The sequence below is a fragment of the Odontomachus brunneus genome, unplaced genomic scaffold (assembly GCF_010583005.1).
Source record: "Odontomachus brunneus isolate Ranch 3 - 2012 unplaced genomic scaffold, Obru_v1 Obru_scaffold_005, whole genome shotgun sequence".
In the NCBI taxonomy this organism is placed as follows: Eukaryota; Metazoa; Arthropoda; class Insecta; order Hymenoptera; family Formicidae; genus Odontomachus; species Odontomachus brunneus.
In genome coordinates, this window is record NW_022639455.1 from 1,341,525 (window position 1) to 1,364,533 (window position 23,009).

General features: G+C 39.0%; 1 protein-coding gene across 6 annotated transcripts in view; it reads right to left on the reverse strand.

The window, feature by feature from the left end:
• Nucleotides 1–376: 376 nt before the first annotated feature.
• The window catches only part of LOC116849065 (myocyte-specific enhancer factor 2), a 112,630-nt gene continuing 89,997 nt past the window's right edge, over nucleotides 377–23,009 (reverse strand). For 3 of the 6 annotated variants that reach the window (XM_032825860.1, XM_032825864.1, XM_032825853.1), the window contains exons 2-8: nucleotides 10,570–10,686; nucleotides 9,391–9,594; nucleotides 8,152–8,310; nucleotides 6,843–6,978; nucleotides 6,463–6,719; nucleotides 5,945–6,129; nucleotides 377–5,029 (exon numbers count right to left, since the gene is read on the reverse strand). In XM_032825860.1, coding sequence (XP_032681751.1) covers nucleotides 4,579–5,029; nucleotides 5,945–6,129; nucleotides 6,463–6,719; nucleotides 6,843–6,978; nucleotides 8,152–8,310; nucleotides 9,391–9,594; nucleotides 10,570–10,623 — 1,446 coding nt within the window. In that variant the 5' untranslated portion in view covers nucleotides 10,624–10,686 and the 3' untranslated portion in view covers nucleotides 377–4,578. The remainder of the gene's footprint in view (nucleotides 5,030–5,944; nucleotides 6,130–6,462; nucleotides 6,720–6,842; nucleotides 6,979–8,151; nucleotides 8,311–9,390; nucleotides 9,595–10,569; nucleotides 10,687–23,009) is intronic. The other 3 variants (XM_032825879.1, XM_032825870.1, XM_032825888.1) reach the window with 3 other exon arrangements.

Genomic DNA, 23,009 nt, shown 5'->3' on the forward strand with positions numbered 1-23,009 from the left:
ATATATATATATATTTGTGTGTGTGTGTATGTATATATATATGTATATATATGTATATGTATATATATATATATATATGTATATATGTATATATATATGTATATATATATATATATATATATATATATATATTTGTTTACAGAGTGCATTTCAAAACTAAGCGAGAAAATTAATACGATTAACTATATGTTAAAAAATATATATGAAGGTTTCTATAACTTTTGGTGTGATTGTGTACGTATCAAACAGGTTATACCGTTTCGTAGTTTCAAAATGCACAGATACAGTTACTAACAGTAAAATTGCGATATTGTTACGATGTTTAAAAATGTGATGCTACTTGGCTTTACAGATATGTCCAGTACTTAAATCTGTATTTAAACTTAATTGTATATATATATTTTTTATTTATTTATATATATATTTATATATATATTTTTTTATTTATTTGTGGTGACAACAGTTGTGGCTAGTACATATACATTGCATTTTATTTTACTACATTGTTACAGTGACCTGGTACTTGTGCCGTGCAATTGCAATTCGATTATTTGCGAACATTGCCTAAAGCCTTATAATGGCCCTTTTCCAAACAATCTTACTTATAATTGCAATATAAAACGTCTAACCATCCGTAGACCTCATTTATCTTATGTGTATGGCTCTTCTAACGATGGTCCATTTCGTTCACAGCGTTCCAACAATTTCAATAGTCTCTGAGTTTTTAACTACAATAATTATCATTATTTTTACGTATTGAATATCCGTCGAAATCTTGAGGCACAACTATATGATCGTGATCCACGACGCGCAATCAAAGAGAGTATTTAAAATATACAACATATGTAAGTAAATGTCATTTTTTTAATCGCGTGAGTTAACTTATTGTATAAATCAGTGCAATTTTAAACAAACGGATAAACGTTTTGAGTTACTCGAAAAAAAAATAAAGAGACCTCACGCGGAAGAACGTAGTTGCAGCTAGTCACTGGGATATGAAATATTTCTGCGGAATTAACAACGCATCTCTCTATTACCATTCAAACTACAACGATGACGATGACATCGAAAACGACAAATCCGTTTCAGGTCAGACAGTGCAGAGATCACAGGATATAAACTTGATTATATTCTGCGACATCGATAACAATGTATTCACTTCCATCATTAGTTGTGCCAATCAAGATGAATACATCTGTATTTTTTTGTTATTACATCAACTTATTTCTCTCTCACAGATATAACTTACACGTACTTCATATTAAAAATATACATTGAAGTGTACGTACATGTACTTAACGTACATTTAACAAATTGCCTATTCTTATGGGTTCCGCTATGCATTATTATACTGTATGTTACGGTAAAATAGATCGGATAGAGTACATATAAACCTTGCATATAAAGTACTGCTCATGCTTTTCATCACATCACATTTGCGTGACTGCTAATAGAAGTGTTGAGATGTCGGAACACTCAGAATGACCTTAGATGGACTATTATGCAGAAAGAGCATGTTTAGTTTCGGTATCACAACAGGGCATTTTCAAAGAAAGAATTAACAAGTGTGTTCACAGGGCTTATAACATGTAATATATGATTAAATTTAAATTATATCCTGTAAGATAAGCACCAAGGAAATTTAAATATTATAAATATAACATATGCCGATGAGACAGAAAGAGAGAGAGAGAAAGAGAGAGAGACATTGAAACGTACACCATTCTTCATTTCATATCCGAAGTTTACGTAAACATTGCAACGGAAAATCTAATACTCTCCCCTCGAAACAATGTGAAATCGCTTCGTATTTCACTCGCGTTCACTCTTTAACATCGCGATCGAATGCGTATTACAACGTAATAATACAAGACTTTAAAATATAAACCATTTGCAAGCATTCACTGCGAGCCAGTATATACAATTGTTTCCCGTTCTTCTTTTTTCCTCGTGATATATTAATAGAATATCAATTAAATATAATAAATTTTGCGTCAATAGGAAAAGTTTAATAACTAGTGGAGACATATATATCTTTAATACATTAAATTTTACTTCATTATGAAAAATAACAATTTCTTTATATGTTTTTCTTTGATAAAAAAGTGTGTTGGCTAAGAGATTGCACTTTGTGATCATCTTAAAAATTCGTGATTAAAATTAGTGACTATACGCATCACCCCTTTCGTATCTCGCATACCGATTGTTCTCGTACAGTCGTATGAAACTTCTCTAATTATGCGTCAATAAAGAAACTGAATGTCGAGGGTTTCACCTCACCGTACAATCTTCGATTACAATTATAATAGAGGTTGCCTTCCCATACTACTTGTCAAAAAGTCACATTATAAAGCTTACAACATCATATATCGTTTCTCGTATATATATATCGCTTAATTAAATTATTATTTTCAAGACTTTATTAACAAATTGTACTGCATACACGATTTGGGAAAGCATCCTAACAGGAGGGCCACAAATGGTGCCAGGCACTATTCATTCATATACCTGCATATTCTCCATTAGTACGTTAATTACAATAATTTATCAAATACAACGCTTGAGAGCGATTCTCACCAGGATACATCCTGAGATTGTAAAACATACATTGAAACCATCTTGACACATTTTCACCTCACTAATTCCAGGAAGAAGGTAATTCTACATCGTACAATTGCAACCCTGTTTTGCCAAGTACTATTTTTTTTTATTTTACATTTATACACAAATTGTTGCCCGGAAACGATCTTCGCGTATCTGATATCGGAAAGAATATAATATTCTTTCTTTCTTTTCTATAATAATCTCTTATATATCACAGAATGAACCTCTGCGACGAAGAATTTTCTTAGATTTCATTTTTTTTTCTATATATAGTCCCAAATTCTGGAAGTTTTCTTAGTGTTGCATTAAAAAGAGGCTACAAATTACGCACAACTGATTATGATTGGCAGATCGTGATTGCAATGCGCGAAGAAGTACGTTTAGATATAATTTTGGTTTCACCGAAAGTTTACGATTAAAAGTTAATATTAATATCACTCTCGATCCTTCTCTTACGATAAGTTTCGTTTAATCACAATTTTTTTTAGTATACGGCATTATATCAGTGGTATGTAAACTCCCGTTACGCGTTTTTAGGCTTCAAGGGTTGCAAAGTTCTCGAGCTTTCTTCCTCCGTAATTTTTCTCGTTATCAAATGTGCAAAATACTTGTGGAAAATGTATATAACGTGTATATATATATGTATATATCTATATGCGCGTCCATGTGTATATCTTTTTTTTTATTAATCAACACTATATAATATGCCTATCTATCTATCTATCTCATATTTACCTTCATAACTCAATATATTAATTTCGAATCTTGTTCTATAGAATATCATGAATATTTTGAGTACAGCAGCCGATTTTCGCATGTTTGTCGAATATAGACCGTTAATAGACTCACTATGATTGTAAAGTTGTTTGGTTAATTTGACAATATAAAAATATTAAATGTTAATGTGGAATTTTTATCAATATAAATTTTGCGTTCAAATATATACAGAAAAAAAGAGAAAGAGAGAGCGAAAAAGTAAGAGGAAGAATGTAACTAACAAAAAGAAAAAAAGGAAATCAGCATTCTGCCAAATGAACTGATCACTGAAAGATAAATTATTGTTACTTTTTAACGGAATACGTTTTCGTATAGCGCGATAACGAAGCTTTCGGACAAAGTATACTACTTTTAGCGTGAGGTCATATTAACGGATTATGGCATTATATCTGACTACTATACCATACAAAACAACAACGAATTGTGATGGTAAATTCTGGTCTTTATGAATCTGAAACCCACCCCTCGGGTGACGTACAATTCGCGACGTAAGACGGGACACAACTCTGCCATTCGTGGAAAAAAACACTCAATTTGCTGTTTATCGAGCAACATGTAAAATCACAGACAGAATTGTGCTCCGGTTTCTATCGTGAATTGCGAATCGTCTAAAAAGCGGGTGTATGTGTATGTGTATGTGTGTGTGTGTGACGTATGTGTGCTGGTTTCTTCACAAGCTCTTTAGACTCGGTATTAGTACACTTTCAGAAATTTCACGATTGGGAACTATGTTATTCTCTAACATACTGTTTTCTTTCGCGTGAATCTTTTCCAAGCATCAAGGACACAATGCCATATCGCGAAAGTTATTACGAATTTATGACATATATACAAACAACACTTTATATTTTATATACATGAAAATATATATATATGTGTATCTATCATATATATATAATATATATATATAAAGTTTCAACATTATGGCACCGTATTTTTTTTTTTCTTCAAATAAATGTATATTCTGTGTCAGCTTCAAAATATAAACAGATTTTCTCCCACTCCGCCAGCTACGGCGACGAAGAACAGACATGGGGCCGCCACAGCTGAACGTTTTCATCGCGGTACGAAGTACGAGATACATGTGTCTCAAAGACGTTAAAATGAGTTTGTTTTAACATACTGGAACTCACACAAGCACTATGCGCCGTTGTACGTCGAGGTATGAAACAACTGAGTGCAACAATTCGATCGACATTAAGTCGCCCAACCCTCCGTGATTCTCGAGCGCTTCATGAGCGGCCCGTTCTCATAGTCTGAACTGTTCCCTCCGTTACCGCCACCGCTAGAATGGTTCGTTCTAATATCACCGACCGCACCACTTCCCGGCGACGGTAGATTTGTCGGCGTTATACTTCCCGAGTGGGACGGAGGTGGATTGCTGCTTGGTCTGCTTGATACTAAGTTCAGTGTCTGAGGGCCCGGATGGGATACGTGATGCGGCGGCGGACCACCGGTGCTTGATGAAGGGCCGACATTCAGGTTCGTGTGATGTAGATTGCTAGCATTGCTGGGTCCCCCGTTGGACCCACTGTTACCGCCGTGTGGGTCTCTGGGTGGACTAATCGGTTCACTCTTTATTTTTACAGGTAAAGGCGACGTAGACGGTGGTGGTGTACTGCTCGATACAGCTAGATGAGGAAGACCGCTGTAATATTCGAAAAAGTTTCGTGACGTTAAGCAGAAGAGATTCGTTACGATCGATTCGAGGTCTTGAGAGAAAAAGAGAAAAAAAAGGAAGTGCATAATTGTTCTTAACAGCGTAATAATCTAGTGGTATAGCTGTTTCCAATTTTTGCGCCCCAGTGCGATGATCTACTGATGATAATAAGCATGCGATCATACATAGAGCGTAAATGATAGTTAATCAACTTATGAAGTGACTCGTGAGAGAATGTATTTTTTTTTCGCGATCATGTCTCGTCATAGCCGCATAGTAATGCAGCTTGAATTACCTGAATAACGCATTCGCAAGTGAAAATGATACGTATCAAACACTCACAATGTAATGAACATGCCAAACACTATTGTAACCGAAAAAAAACTATAGAGCTCCAGTGGTCGTCGATAGTAATCATTATTATATCTAGCAGTGATATATTCGTGCATTGAAGCATTGAAGTAACGATACATGTTGAAAATTTTAAAAGAACAATCGAGGCAAACCGGAGAGAAACTGAGAGAAATAAAAAATTGTCATGTACAAAATACAAAAACAGAAACTTCGTGAAGTAAAACTTTGTGTTCTCAACGCAAGAATAGAAATCAATTGCAGATTAATGGATGTCGATTCCGACCATCGCGATATACGTGAATGGAACTCGCGAATTCCAATTTATTACAATTTTGTGAAAACTCGAAAGGTTTTATCACGCGTCGTGTTTGACGTTCACAATCGATTACGAGAGAAAGAGAGGAAGAAGGAAAGAGGATAGAGACATCGAGGACCAATAGGAATAAAATAACTGAATACGTCAAATATGTATGTATAAAATAACTGAAATGTCATACCAACTGGACATATAGCTTTCTTTCACAACAATAATTATGAAATATGATTTACCTGATGCTGGACATGGTGGCTGCCGAATACATTGATAAGTCATCAACGTACCTCTGATGAGACCATGTAAGGTTTCCGAGATCCGAGGAGTAATCTGTTGGTCCGAAACTAGAGTATCCAGCTGGTACTGTAGGTGTTTGTAACGCTACTACCGGTGTGTTCAACGCGGACTGCGTATGGGCATTCTGAAAGCACACAAAGCGCACGATTTTACATAAATTCCAAGCGTATCTCTCTTTTTAAACGCGTATCACTACATGTTCCATAATATTATTCTCGTACAACTTTTAAAAGAGGACAAAAAATACGTGTTGCCGCGTATTTCACGGAACTTTGTACTCTATACCAACCTCACTTCATCGTATACTTTAAAATTCAATTTTAATATTATTCCAAAGCATAGTGGATGCACAAAATTTTATATCGACAAGCAGTCACGACTTAAGGGAACGGAATACCACGGGGAGAATCCCTCGTTTAATTCGACACAGCTAAGTCGAGACGGTTACAATAATTACATCGTAATTAGTGTCTTCAGAGAGAGGTTGAGCGAGCGGCGTCGGTATGACCACTCGGAGATTAGCCCTGTGAGGATGAGGCGGCGGTGGTGGCGGTGGAGGTTGCGGCGAATGCCTAGATTGATTGCTGCCTTTATTCGCACTACCCCCGCCGACTCCGAGCGCAGGCGACGGTCCTGGACTAGGCGAGCCACCCAAAGGTGACGCTGACGGAGGATAGCCGTTGCTCATCTCCAGCATTCCGCCCGGAGGATACACTGTAATGAGGAATCGACATGTGTTGAACGAATCTTCTTTTCTCTCGCCTCCCCCTTTGGAGAATCCGAGGGGATTTTTCGTGCCGATTCTCCGTGTCGTGGCTCTCACTCTCAAAGGCTCACCTGAATCCGTTTCAGACGATGATGGACGTGGAGAAATGCTGGTGTGTGCCATCTGCGGACTAGATCCAAGGAGAGATTCGCCATAACTGTTGACTGGTACGGATACTGGTAGCGTGTAATTCGATTGTCCCATTGTCTGCAATCACAAAATCAGCAATGCTGATTAATAATAATTGTAACGAACGAATGTCAGGACATAGCCGATCCGTAGCTAATTTCAAATTTGCCGATATGCGCTTTCGTCTGAATTCTGTGTAACGTAGTGGAATACAAACAACATTTATCTAGTTTCGCTTATGCAGAACGATACCCAAATAGAACACTTGTGTAAAAACATTTATACACAAACTAACCGGCAGAGTAGTCTTAACACGCGGTGTAATTAGGCTGCTGGTATTTTACAACCATACACATTCGTTTCTGGACATTAACATAAACCTGGCCACAGTGATTGATCATTGAATTTGACGCATCGCGTTTGTGTGGCTTTTAAGATAATCAATAAATCATAAATCATAATGTGCGTTGCAAGATCCTAGTAATTACATAATAATTATACGCAATTACATCGCGTGTTAACGCTATTTTGTCAATTAATGTACGCGCCGCGTTGTACTGTCAGTTGCTGAATAAAGCATTGAAATACAATCCTTTTATAATGTAATTCGGAAATTCCTCTTTTACTTGTATCATGATTGATATTACTTGTGCAACGCTTTTGTACGCTTCTTAGTGTGTTGTGCGTGCGTGTAATGCAGCATTTAAAAATAATAATGTGTCTGACAATTGTCTCTCAACATCAACACGAGAACTTTACATGCAATTAAAGCAGATTCTCACGTAATCTTTTCTCTTTTTGTCCGTAGAAAAGTAAGTACAAAAATAATCATGGATCGCGCACGGAGAAATGGATCTGCGCTTTATATATTGCAGATCGTACAGCAATACTTTAAATAGCCCAGAAAATATGTTCGCATGTCAGTCACGTTTGAACAAAATTACAAATTTAGGACGTTCGGTTAATCTTTTATAAGAGGGACGATTCTGGATATTTTAGTAAGATATTTTAGAGATATTTTAGTAAGATATTTTAAAGGATCTTCATGTGTCACAGTAATTAATCTTTAAAGGAAATTAATTTTCCTGGACGATCTAAAAAAAAGACAGACGAAAAAATCGGAAACAAAATCGCGTGTCTTTTTACATACAAAAAGTATACTTAATGATGGATTTGACACAAATATCGTAATTTTTGTACGAACATCGATACTCGGCCTGACTGATATTTAATTGATTGAGCTGTATTTACCCTGCTGCCATTGTGCTGGTGCCTCTGCATCATCATCTGAAATTCTTCGTCGATCTTCGTGTATTTGGCTTCGGTGCGCGGAGTAAGATTGTATTCGATCGCATCGGGTTCCGGACTCTCCGGAGACATGGCACCCTTATGTTCCTTCTTGTTGAGCGCCTGCAAGTGTCAGCAGACAGGTTCACGTGACCACACCGCCCGAGGGCACTCAACCTTCACATGCACGTTAATTTAACCACACCAAGACGCGCGCTCGCTCGCTTATTCTACGCGGTTTATACTCCCGCAATTACGTCTCTGCGAGCAGAGAGAGATACAGAGAGAAAGAGAGAGAGAGAGAGAGAGAGAGAGAGAGAGATATGGGGAGATGGAATCGCTACCATCAAAATGAGACTGTATATTCGACAAATACGACGCGAAAGACGCGCGCTCACGATTTCCACGCGTCGGTGATCGCTTACAAAATCTATATAAATATGCAAAAAACTCGGACAAATGAGAAATCATCGGCAAAACAATCTCTAAATGCGACGAAACGACGCTTCGATCGCTCGCGGATCATTATTCTCAAGCAAAGCGCGCGAGGTGACGTAATTCGCACGCGTGAGTAAACGTTCCTCGAGCTACACGTAATATTATGCAGATAGTTCTCTCTTTTTTTCTTTCTCTCTCTCTCTCTCTCTCTCTCTCTCTCTCTCTCTGAAAGATTTCGCGCCTTCTTGCGTCTCCTCGACCGACGGCTTGAAATGGTCCAACGCCCGTGATTTTGGGCCTCAAAAATGGAAACTCCCGTTAAGAGAAGAAGCCTCTCGAAGTGTATCCAAAAGAGGATTATGTCATCCATGCACGCCGTCCCGCGCAATACTTAATTCGCAATTAAGCGTATAACTAATAGGATCCACCGAGTCGCATGACGTTGAATGAAGAGAGCTCTCATAATAATAACCCCGCTAACGAGCGCGAACTCCGCATTGCGCGGTTCGCTCTTTCGATACACCCTGTATACCGTATATTCGACATAGCGTGTGTCTTGACCTTGGCGTATCTGCGATCGCGAGTGTGCGATACGTGTCTTCTTCATTGATACTTTCGCGAGAGCAGGAGAACGCTCGGAAAAAGATAACGCCGGCATCCGATTGCCGAACGATTCGCGACGACGGGATCCTCGTCGAGATGCGAGGAGGACCGTATCACATCCTCGTCGCGTCCTGAGAATCAGCGGCGGATAAATGGACTCACCTCGATGATATTCTTGTTGGTGAGGGACTCGTGGGGTTCGTTGTACTCGGTGTACTTGAGGAGAACCTTGTCCATGTCGGTGCTCGCATACTGGTACAGCTTGTTGCTCGAACTGAAGATAATCAGCGCAATCTCGCAGTCGCACAGCACCGACAGTTCGTAAGCCTTCTTCATCACGCCGAATTTCCTCTTGTTAAAGGTCACCTGTCGCATACCAGAGAGAGAGGCGGATGACATATCGAAGCTGCGCCTCGGGCAGATTTCAAGATGCACGCAAATCGTTAAGGAGACGTCAGTACAGGGAGAAACAGTTGTTGTACGCGAGTATACGTCACGCGCGATAATTGATCGCTCACCGATCTAATAATCGATTATTCGATCGTTTCTCCGATAAATATACATTAAGAGAGGAAAAGATATCCGAGAGATAACATGTTTATTCGTGATAAATACTAATATCGTATTTGTCTAAACTTAGATTTTTTGGTTTAAATAGAAATAGCTTTCGTGAAAAGCAATGGTTTTGGAAAAGAAACATATGTTTTCTCATTTGAAAGAAATTAGATCTGTTCTTTTTAGCTGAACTGATGCAGACTAGTGCAATAAGTTCATGCAATATAGTTCAGATAAAAAGAACAGACCTATAATTCTCAATGTAAAAATATGTCTATTCGAGCAAACAAATTAGTTATTAGTACCCATCGAATATAAATATTTATTTTTCAGATATCTCCTCTCTCAGTATATGTATAATAGCAATAATTAATAGTCTCTTTGATTGCCTTTTTTGCACCTGTAAATTTACTCGCTTTTCTCTTTTTTTTTTTTGTAAAAAAAACGCCAATAAAATATTCTGTTCGAGGCCACGAAAATGTTTATAGCACTGAAGTATAGCGGGAACACGCTCGAAATCACAATTTTGAATATTGATTAAAACACATCACGGGAGTAGTATTTAAATATTTATCTCAAAACAGTGATATAATCCTTGGACTCCTGACCTTTCTACGGAACAGAAAAGGATGCAGGAAGTATTTAAAATTTTACGATATTCTGGTTTTCCACGTATTGCTATGGTTCTCGAAAACATGTCATCGGCGCATTAATTGCAATTAATGCTGAATAATGACGTAAGCGAGGCACATCAGTCCGCGCGATCCCGAAGCCACTCGTGCTCACCTGACGGTTCCGTTCGTCCGTGATACGTGAAATCTGTATCTTCTTTCGACCCATTGTTGCACCACGTCTTGGATAAGAGACAAGTCTTCAAAATCGCTGGATGGAATATTAAGAACACTGCAACAAAGAAAAGACACACGACGATTACTCGCCAGACTCGCCAGATCATGTCACAATATCATCAAGAGAAATGCAGAAATTGAACGATATAAAGCAGAATTTCTTTCCAATTATAATGCAAAACAGTACTCGCAGTTTATCGTAAATAAGAGGGGAAGTCGAGATTTTTTCTGATTGCATGTTCCTCGTGAATTAATCGAGACAGCGGGACCATGTCCGAAGCGGGAGTGACATTTTGACAGCTTTACGTCTCATGTGTCGATAAAAAGGGGGTTATTCGCTCACGTGTGACGCACGATCTACAAAAAAAGACAGTAAGAATGTTAATCCTCGCACTACCTCGACAACGACATTCTAAACGACGAGGATTCTCGTCGTCGACAGTGAAAGGGTTAAGAAGAATAAGAGTGAGAGGTTAAGGTATGAAATTAATGTAAACGACTAATTAGATATTACCTGATTGTTCGTTACACAAGAGCGGATGACTTTCTTTACTGACGCGCGTGCGAAACATCAAGTTGTCAAAATGTCGTCTTATCTCAATACATTTGCACTTCTTTGACTAACTGGCAGTCATGGGGAACTGACTGATAGCTAGAAACGGATGCAACTGATAGAAAACTTTCAACAGCTGAAAGAAAACTATCGACCTATCGATAGAACGATCTGTTTTCGATAGATCGTTAGGTACTAACTTTTCGACCAGACGCATGCGTATATAGCTTTACGTTTTTCACATAGTCGCCATATTCAATCATGGTTCTTGACGTCTTCGCGATGACACTAGTTTATCGTGTGTGTGTGTGTGTGTGTGATGTCACGTTGTATTCCCGCACGTTCACGACTCTCAGACTCAAGATCAAGATCATCACGTCTTGCCCTTCTGACGATGATTGCGTCGTCCTTCCGACGTGGAGGCAGGTGTTGTCTTCGATCGAGCGAGTGAATAAGGTATCGGCGGGAACCCGTATTAAGAGAGATAAAACTACCTATGCCTGGACACGTATCTTGCTTTGAACGTTGTTATTATTTTGGTCTTTAGATACGACTATTTAAATTTTCAACATAAAGAAATATATGTATATATATTAAATATATTCACATTATACGTTGAAAGTTCAAATATTCGTATTTAAAAACCAACACGGTAAGAATGTTCCAGATTAGGTACGTGTTCAGACATTGGTACTTCCATTTTGATAGTCATTATTTCAAACTTGTCTCACGTGACATTCTCAGATTGTGATTTAGAGCTGGACCTGAATCTTTTCGTTGAATCATATGATACACATGACGAATTATGAATTTGCAGCTGAAAAGCTCACGCATCTATCTCTAAATTCACAGTTCTAAGTATCTCATCTGAAGCAAATATCTCAAGTATTTTTACAGGCCATTATTAATACAGGCCTAAAAGAAATAATACAGTGTTTAGTAAGTAACGCGTTTAACGTTATGCAAGTAACTTCGCGTTTAATCTCATTTTGGAATTTACACGCTAAAAATAGAGACATTTTTGAGACAAGAATGTTCTTCTCTCCGTGCGACTTGGTCGTGTCCGAACAGTTTTGCAAGGCACTGCAACGCAAACAACATTTATTCGCGCGCGAACGCTACTCTGAATTTCCAGAGAACCGCCTCCCAGATTCAGTGCGTTCTATACGCGAGCGGTCTTTTTATTCGACGACAAGAGAATCGTAATATTAACGGCGACAGTGAGCCGCCGCCGTCAGATTTTCGAGCGGATTCTCGCACAGCTCGTAGCCGCGTTCTGAATTTAACGGGCATTTCGCACGGAAAAGCTCTCCCTTCCCCTCTTCTCCTCTGCTCTCCTCTCCGCGGCTATGGAAAACACGCGCGCGCGATAATAAACACGACGACGACAGTTCGCGAGGGAGAACGACAGAACTGGACCGCGCTTTAAAACCTAATACTCAATGGAAACTCTCTCGCGCGCGTGTCACTTTGCGCGTATCGATTCGCCGCCGTGTGTACGTACGTACGAGCAAGTTCGCGCAAAGCGCCTGTTGGCATGTGCCTACAGAATTGTCCACGTTCACGGGCCGGGGAACAAAGTGTCGAATCGTTTATTACCACTGCGAGATTGTGGCTTTCAAGCGGGATAATAAAAGAGAACGACACGTCGTGCAAAAGCCGACGTTGTTACGGGAGACGGTGTATCTCAATTGAATTGATAATTGAGCACCTCGGAGACACGAGCTAATGTAATTGAATTTTTTTTCGCCAAGTCCCGATAAACGTATCTGCTCCGCGACACGCACGAGTCTGTATATTCTCTTGAGGGAGAGTACGTCACTTTTCGATGAGGTAATTCTGAGAGAGAGAGAGAGAGAGAGAGAGAGAGAGAGAGAGAGAGAGAGAGAAGCGTACGCATGTTCCAGTAGTATTGCTGACGACTTTTCATGCAAAAATAATAATAATAAATAAACAGAGAAATTCGGTGGTCAATCAACGTATAATTAATGTCACACGTCGCAGAAAACTTTTCTTGAATGCAAAAAAGAAAAATGCTATTAAATAATAGAAGAAATTCGAGTTTCTCGCAGATTTTAACGAAACAGTGATGTCAAATAAATAGAATAACTCGGGGTGATATCATAAACAACGTACACTGAGAGAAAAAGTCTAAAAAATGTAGAAATATTTATTCGATACGTACACCAATAACATATTTACTTATATTGACGTACACATTTTCACATTGAAAACAATTTTCTTTTCAACAAAGAAACATATATTTTCCTAAAAAACACCGTTGTTCGTTACGAACGTCATTATTTATCTAAATAAAAGAATTTAGATTTAAGTAAATATGTTATTAACATTCACCGAATAAATATTTGCTGCTTAGATACGTTTTCTCTCAGTGAGATAATTAACGTTACAAATAAATTCTCATCGCAGAAAAAGAAAACATTTTATTGCAGAAAAATGTTTGATGTCTAAAGATCCGTCTACAGTGAAATTAGTAGGCAATATGACGTAAGTAGTAAACAAATTGACCAACTACACTCGATTATTCTTATCATAATCGACTATGATTAGTCAATTTGTTTACTACTTACGACTTACTGTCTACTGCCAATTTCATTGTAGACAGATCTTTATGGAATTCAAAGAAAATTAAATATCTCTCGTAAAATAATATGATGTTAACATCACGATGTAAGAAATGTAAGAGATTGATAGATAATGTTGCGCTACTCTCCAGCGCGTCTCGCCAGTTGAAGGTTATGCGACCCTAGCGACACACACACGTATGCGTGAGTGAGCGCCGAGCGATCACAACATTGTTTAACGTGACGGCGAACGGATCAGGAGATGTCGCGCGCGATTTCCGATTTTTCCGACTCGATCGACGCGTTAAGGTTAGGCGACTGTTTCCCGAAAAGTGGAGGGGATAATGTTGATACCAAGGAAAATCTCTACACGATATAATTTAAAGATCTGTTCTTTGTAACTGCACTGTTGAACTAATGCAAAAAGTTAGAGTGATATAAAACGTATATTTGCCTCACTTCAATTTATTGCACCAGTTCAGCAGTGCAGTTACAAAGAACAGATCTTTAAATTATAACGTGTAGAGATTTTCCTTACCAACATTATCCTCTCCACTTTTCGGGAAATTATCGCCTAACCCGCGTTACATTACTTCGCGCGTGTAATCATCCCGCTAAGAGCATATTCAGCGACGACTGCATCCTCGAATCTTCGAGCTAAACGAGAGTAACTAGTACTCTTTGTTAGTATTTTTTGTTAGTTTGAGAAAAAATATACTGCCTTGAGCCTGGAATATTCTCGATACTTTGACGTTTAACGATAAAAACTAATCGGAAAACGTACTCTTTGTCTCAGAACTGACGGATTTTGAGAGGTCCTATGAGAGATGCGGCTCCCAGGAGGTGCATGCGGATGCCATACCAGAGGATCCGATGCGGTCTAAGCAGAATCGACTCGAAGGTGAGGTTTAAAAACTCTTTCGCGTTAATTTTCGTAATTTTTACTCTCGTATTTAATTATTTTAAAATTATTATCAAAGTCAATGCAATTTACTTTGCTCGTAATAATTTTGCATGTACACTGAGGGAAAACAAATGAGTCTCACCATAGATTATAGTCACTTGCGGCGCCAGTCAAATTTTTTAGTTTATTTTAACAATAAACAATACTAGTAATTTGCATGTAAGCTTATATCGATATATAATATAATCAAATATAATCGTAAATATAATCAATCAGATAATAAAATGATATAATAATATAGAATTTTTACTACAAAAATAGCTTTCCCGATTAGAATTATTTTGTTCTATGCAATTATAGTTTAAGTTAACATTATCAAGTGCTTTTTAATTAATTAAATTTACTAGGTATTTTTTAATTAAAATATCAGGTTTCTCTTTTCTCTCAGTGTAGAACTTTGCATGTCCATGTTTGTCCATCCATTGAAATGTATTAGTTGAAACTATTAAGGGGTCGCTTGTTTAAATAATTGTATAAAAAATAACTTGTTTATTAGATATTATTTAGATCTCAATTTATTTTATTTAAGACATAGAATTATATATTTGACGGAATAGTTTATTCAATTTAATCCCTAAATTGTTCCAAACAATGCAAAATGAACATCAAAATTGCGTCTCAGAATGGCGCTTCAGAATAGCACGCCAAAGTTGCGTTTTAAAATAACGTGCCAAAATTGCGCCACTATATGCAGCATCTATGATCTCCCCTGATTTTGCTCAATAAATTATTATTAACTCGCAATTTGTTTCGCGACCAATTTGTCAATATTCAACACCAAAATTTATTTACGACGGATTACGATGTCATCTTTCACGCGAAGCGTTAAATTCGATGCGCATATTGATCGTTGCCGTCGAGATTTAGAATTCACGCGAAACAAAAGCCTTGTTTTTCGACAAAGCGCAATCATTCACTAGACGAAATGTTTTCGTTTTTTCTCTCTCTCGCGTTGTGTTGTCAAACGCGGTGCGACCTTCGGCGTGGTTTGTTTGCAGGCCGAATGTATTCCCGAGAAAATCCGTTCCGCCGTAATAATTTACTGCACTCTCCGCTAAAACGTAAAAATACCATTGATATGATCGCGATCGCGAGCGTAGTCAAGTGCAATCTACGTCGGACGACGCTAAAGGACACTGAAGGTTTAGGATGCTGAGCACCTGGACTAAAACTTGGACCTGAACCTCGACCTGGATGTCGCGGGACAACTCGCAATTGGTGAGCGTACAATCAGAACGCTCACAAAGCGTCGTATTATGTAGTGCATGCAACATTTAGATGTAAATTGCACTGACAGTCGATGACAAAAGCCATTGTGCGAATATTGCGTATTTCTACATATTGCATCATCAAGTAAATGTTACTTTTGACAATTTTTTATTTTTATATTTTATGTTTATATACTTTTATGTTTTATTTGACAATCTAGCCACACTTCTGAATAAGAAAATTTTTAGTCTTTACATCTAACAAGGAAACCCACACAAGTGTCCGCCTCCAATTTTCATGAACTTGCAATATGTTGTACTTTAGATCAAAATAGCAGATACGTTTTTTATTATATGTGTCCTTTCGCAAATTTAAAAGGTGAAATACTTCTTTGAAGAAAATCGGTTTTTTTTTCATTCGAAGGCAATACAATGAAAACTATAAGAGATAGAAAAAGATTTTGAATAAAAGTTAAATGGTTTGAAGAGTATTTTACAGAAATTATTAGAAAAAATTTTTTTATTAATATTCCCCCCACCACTCCTTATTATAATTATTAAAATAATTTCTGTAAAGTACTCTTTCCAAACCATTAAACTTTTATTCAAAATATTTTTTTTCTATCTTTTATAATTTTCATTATATTCCCTTTGAAAGAAAAAAACCGATTTTATTCAAAAGGGTATTTCATCACCTAAACTTACGAAAGGATACATATAATAAAAAACGTATCTGTTATTTTGATCTAAAGTACAACATATTACAAGTTCATGAAAATCGGAGGCAGACACTTGTGTGGATTTCCTTGTAAGAGTCATTTATTTAAAGCAATCATTTAAATCAATTGTATGCTTTTTTATGGAAGGTCTTAACGACTAGGATATAACGTACGAAAGAAATGTTTTTGTCACTTAGACAATAAAAATATATCCTTGAAATAAGGTTAGAAGAATATGCAAGGTTTGACATTATCGATTTTTTCCTATGAGAAATTCTGGAAAAATACCTTCTCATGCGACCTTACAAGCCAGAAAAAACCCTTTAACATAGACTGCTTGATGTTGATTATTCTATCCGATATCTTGCGTTTATTATTCATCAAGCTGATGGCAGATCCGCGGGTAATTTTTAATAACGTCACTGAAACCGCGCAAGCACACGTACACTCGATTCCAGAACGGTTTTCATACATTTTCTCAAGTTGGTATCGTATAAAACGGTTGTGACCGTTTTGTACATAGCCAACTTGAGAAAATGTGTGAAGACCGTTCTGCAACCGAGTATATATTGCCCAGCACATAAACCAGCGTGGATCTTGCGTTAACGTTGCTCATTAATATCGCATCCAGGTCGCAACGTCGAATCCGTCATCAATTATCAACGCGTCGAAAGAAGCCGTCGTCATCGTTGTTGTTGTTACTGCAATGCATTTCTGAAATAGTAGCCGTGACAGAGGCAAACAATAATCGGCGGACGGCCGCGTACGCGGGCACGATATTACCGTAATATACTATAAATACGAGACTATTACGGTACACGGCGTAGAATTAGCCGCGAGTGCGCCGAGACCGAATTAAACGTTTCGGGCCCGCAAATAAATCGTGTCGGCGTGTGAAGAGGTAGGGGAACTAATTTAAGCCGGTGGGTGTTTTTACGGGCGAGAAATAAGCTCTGGGTCAACGAATTAGCATCTCGCGCGAGTGAGCCGCGAATATGAGCCCCGTTAAAACCGCGCGCAAATCGCACTCGTTTCTGTCTCTCGAGTGAATCACCGCGCGCGATTGCGCTTCGATTTTTAATTTAACGTCCGCTCTATCGGCCCTCCACCTCATCCCTTTATTATCGCAGCGAGACGATAACAATGCGAAACTCACGGAAGGCGAATCAAGGAATAAGTCGAATGGAGCAAAACTTACGTTGAAACGTCAACAAAAGTAAATCACTCGCGTTTTCGTCAGTTATTCTCTGAAGTACGATCAGTGTATTCTTCACTGATGTGTGTGCTATACTTATAACTGCTGGTTCGGTTAAAAGTATGACACTGTAATCGGTAAAATCTCGCTGATTGGATCAGTTAATAGCAGCGACTATTTCCACCCTACTTCCATTAAAGCATTTTGCAAACGTGGACAGTGTCATTTTCTGCAGCTTAAAGACTTTATCTCGATATTTTCACCAATTATGCTCAATTATTAAAGTGACACCGAAAATCGCAAAAGAATAACGTCATCACATGCGCACTTCGCACTTTTTCATCCGCAACTTGAATCTCTCTCTCTCTCTTTCTCTCTCTGTCTCCCCTCTTCTTCTATCTATGTACGTCGAATTAAGTTACCCCTCCGTTCTCACGCTCCAGGAATTCATTTTAGCCAGCTGAAAAATTCGAAACTATATATTCGAAAAATCGAAACTATGTTTAGAGCATTGTTAATTTTTTTTCTTAATTTAATCGTTAATACGTGGGAGATCGAGAAGCAACGCGCGTATCTCGCAGCGGCGGATTCTAAAAGGTCTTATCTCGGCCGGGGGACGCGAATGATAGCACCGCATGAAAGAAATGATCTAACGTGGAGACGAAGGAGGAGAGTTTTGTGTAACCCGCAGCGGCGTCAGCAGCGGGGACGGCGCGAAAACTCCTTTACGCTAATCGTACGCGATGATTCATCGCGTGTTATTCGAATTGCCTTCGGACGCGGCAAGTGCGCGCGGATGCGTAATGCGAAATGTAACGACGCCGCGTCTGCAATTTTATTATCGGTGATTGACGCGACAAGCGACAATAATCGCCGACGTTCGTTGACCTTTGACGCTTTCGCGCCACGGGTGTCACATGGCGAGGCGGGGCGCGGACGGTAGCCCTTTTCATTTCGAAGAAAGAGAGACCGAGGTCCTTGTTCCAACGTTCTTGAACGCCGATTAAACCTTGAGTTTAACTTGAGTTTTAATGGAATATGTCCACCAGATTTTATTTTTTAACTCCGATATTTGAGGAAACAAATAAAAATCTAGAGCGTTTATTTCATTCGAGTCGCAAAACAGTGCACGAATAATCCAAAAAAACATCTTGTGTATATCGTGATGACGAAAACCGGAGGGAAGAGAGTTATTGCAAATTGCGCGTTATAACCGACAAAAGTAGCTCTCCTTGTATGGATATTCGGAAGCGTCGATGTCTAGGTATAATTGAAGCGCAATTAAAGGAGCCTTTGTATTCGTATACATAGCGCGGCATGCGATCGGCAGTGACGTCAGCTGGGAAATAGAAAGCGATTCCTTTATCTCTCGCAACCATATGCTGTATTGAGGCAGATAGCGTTAATTGCTTCGATCCCGCTAATACGATGAAAATGTAACGCTGAAATACGAGCCCGAGCCGCGAGAAAAGTTCGTGGGTTGTCTATACCGGCTGATTCACAACTGGCTGATCCGCGATGGGAGTTTCTTCTTTATTCCACCGTGAAACAAAATAATTCGATAATTTTTCCGATTAGAATTTCGTCCCACTATCCCGAGCAGGTTGATTCCAATCAATTATCTGGCTTGTACATTGAAAGAACAAATATCTAAAAAAAAAAAAAATATTTATTCGGTGGGTACTCTAGTGATATATTTACTTTTAAATCTCCAAATTCTTCTATTTATATAGAATAAATAATTGCTTTCGTAAAAGCTCAGGTTTTAAAAGAATATATTTTTCTATTTGAAAAATATTTTATATTGGAATAAGCAAACACACACACACACACACACATATTATTAGTATCCCCGAATAAATTTTTATTTATATTTTTTTCTGGATGCATAAAGTGATACCACCTGATTATTAATAAATTTTTATTAATAATGAGATTCTGATTGCCCAGCTGCATTACATGACTTATTACAGCTTGACAATGTCAGCTTATATACAAACCAAATATTATAATTAGTCGGAATAACCTGATCAGAAATTTGTTCACATAGGATAAACTTCTAGTCGAGTTGTCGTAATTATACACAGCATTGTGTGAGAACAAGTTGACCGTTGAAACTTAAAAAGACGATTCACATATACGTACACTCACACACGCGCATACACGTACAGCTGACTCGACGACATGACCAGCTGCATTCTGAAAGTGAATCCGTAGCGTCCTTTCTTGCGAAAGTCGTGACGCACGAATTTCCGAATTTCAATCGCCATTATTTTAATGACGGACAACGAAAGGTTGAATGAGAATCATAGAAAGAAATCCACTTAAAATTACTCTGTGCATTAACTGATTTTCCTCGTAATATCGTCTAACTTTGTGCGAACGAAGAACGCGAATATATCGCGGGAGAGAAGAGGACATCTTTTCATATGTGTATCCTCGGCATTATCACGTTTAAGGCTCGTGGGAAAAATTCGGCGCACGAGCGACGCGTGTCTCACGAGGTTGATGAGGGAAGCGATTACTTCACTCTGCCCTAAATTATCGTGCCCTAAATATGTAATATACGATACCGTGTGCCCTAAATGCGTAATACACGATCGATGCGGCACACGTATGACGTTCTCCACCAGTGCGGGCAGCCAAAACTCCCTTTTCGTTCTTAATAGTTAAAGGCCTTCTCCCAATCTCTCCCAATCTCTCTCTCTCTCCCCCCCCCTCTCTCTCTTTCTCTGACTTTCTGTCTCTTTCTGACTCTGTCTCTCTTTCTTTCATATTTAGCTTAAAAACGCGTTATTACCCGCGTCGGATCGAGTAAAGATGAAATGCTGGAGAACAACGAACGTTTTCGAGCGAAGTCTCGAAAAGTTGATCGGATGAAACGATGGCATTCAGCAAACGCGAATTCATTTTACTTAACGAGCGTGCCCGCTATCGATCAGATCGGACGGATCTCAAAGTCGAGTGGTTAGGTTGACGTCTGTTAATTCTTTGATATTCGCGTTACTTCTTATTTCTGTCATAACAACGTATGAGTATACGCCAAAACACGTGTCGCGTCGCCTGCATGACGTATATTAGAGGATAGAAAACGTTGATAAAATTCGCACACATATACGTCCGTGAATTATCGTCATGTTCGAATGTATTCGACATTTCGCGCTCCGTTCTCGATAAGGCGAGACCAAAAACGCGGGACACGTCGCCCAACGAATGTCTCAATCGAATGAAGAGAGACCGATCGCGCAACATAAAGTAGCGATTCGAATTAGTATCTCATTATGCAACGTGCTGTACGATAAAGCGCTCGGCTGGTAATTAGCGGGTTCGAGAATGTTATCGCTATTGATAGGAACGCGTCGCGCGATGAAGGCCACGCGTGACGAAAAATTTCTCAAGTTCGCTACAAAAGAAAGAATGTAAGGGAAAAGACGGAAAGAAAGTAGGCGCGCATTTGTTACGGAAGATACGTGCGCTCTAAAATACAATACCTGGTAGCGATTTGCCTCAGTAATATCGAACGAGTAATATGGAAACGCGAAAACGCAAACTAACGACGTCGGCGCGGAATGTAGACAGCGATAAGAACGAAGTGATATTTGCACAATGTACCGTGAATCGTGCTTCTTCTTTCGTTCATGTGTTCTTTTCTGTTTCCTAGAAAATTTTCATTCACTCAAAAAATATGATCTCACTCTTAGCGGAATCGTCTTACATATACATACGACTTCGAGAGGATTCTTCTATAAAAGAAAAAAATTTCAATATCCAAAAAAATATTTTACTTTCACAAAGTGAAAGTGCTATTTCTTGTAATTTCGTATTTTACAGTGAGAAAAAAATACTTGAGAAATTATGTATAGAGTTTAGTCACCGAAATAAACTTCATTTCATGAAAATTAATTCTGTGTCCTACAAATAAATGTTCAAGTATTTTTCCTCAGTGTAAGCGAAAACTTTTAGCGGAAGAATATTTCTTTTCTGATGAGAAGGTTGATCATTATTAATCGGGAATCCGCTAGATATTATTTCAATTCTTTTCCTCTCTTAGATCAAGAGGAATACGTTTACTAGTAAGAAGCAAAATGCCTTCTTACTAGTAGAAATTTCTATAAAAAACGAGACTTGTAAAGATGAAATTCCTCTCTTTGAGAAAATATCGTGCTCGGAATATCTTCCTTCTGCCTTTAGAAGGATCCTCTCGAAGCCGTGTGTAAGAGGATTTTGTTGAGGATGAGATTATATTTTTTTTTTCCGAGCGTTTCCCACGAACCTCCGTCGGGAAAAACGGGCAAAGCGATCGCCTCGTTGAAATTTTGAATTTCACGCAAACACACATGAGATCAAAAGAACGCGAAAATCTCGGCTGGGAGAACCGAGGCAATTAAGCTCGTCGCACACAACGTCGAAATTGAATTCGCTTGATTCGAGACGTTTCGGCGGACTTTCCGAGCAACAATTCGCCACGTCGAGATTAATGGCGTTCGCGTGCACTCTCGAGTGCGAGTGAGTTACGACGCGTTACGGAAATACGGTAAAGAATCCATCGCGCCGAATAAGTTGACTCTCTTATTCATTCGCGGCGGTTATTCATCGCACGTGTCCCGTGTTTGCACGCAACGCAGCGAGGGTCGGGGAGTGATACGCGCTGACGAAAGGAAAAGCTCGTGAAGGGATCCGATTATACGGGATACCACTGCTACTGCCACCACCACCACCACCGTCGTCGTCATCACCACCACCACCACCACCACCACTGCTACCCTTCACCGCCGTCAACATCACCGCCATTCGTTCGCGAGCGATCTGCGTCAGAGGATCGATTCACCGGCTTCGCGGTGAGCTGACTTCAATAGCGGAGTTTTGAGAAACGACGAAGTATAATCCGGGATGATCGTGGAAAGAACGGATAGGGCGGCCTGTGCTGGTCGGTATGTCGGTCGGTAGGGATTACAACACGCCCTAAAGTTTTCCCGCCGGTTGAGCGACGTGTGAAGGGTTGCTTGTGGTAACGCGAAGCGGCGCGTTAACAGGTTGCGACAAACAAGGAGTGGTCGTGTACTCTTCAACCTTGTAGCACAGGTGCTCCCCTACCCCTGCGCTTGTCCTGCGAATAAAGCCCTAGAGTGGCGAGCTCTCATACACGTAGAGGCA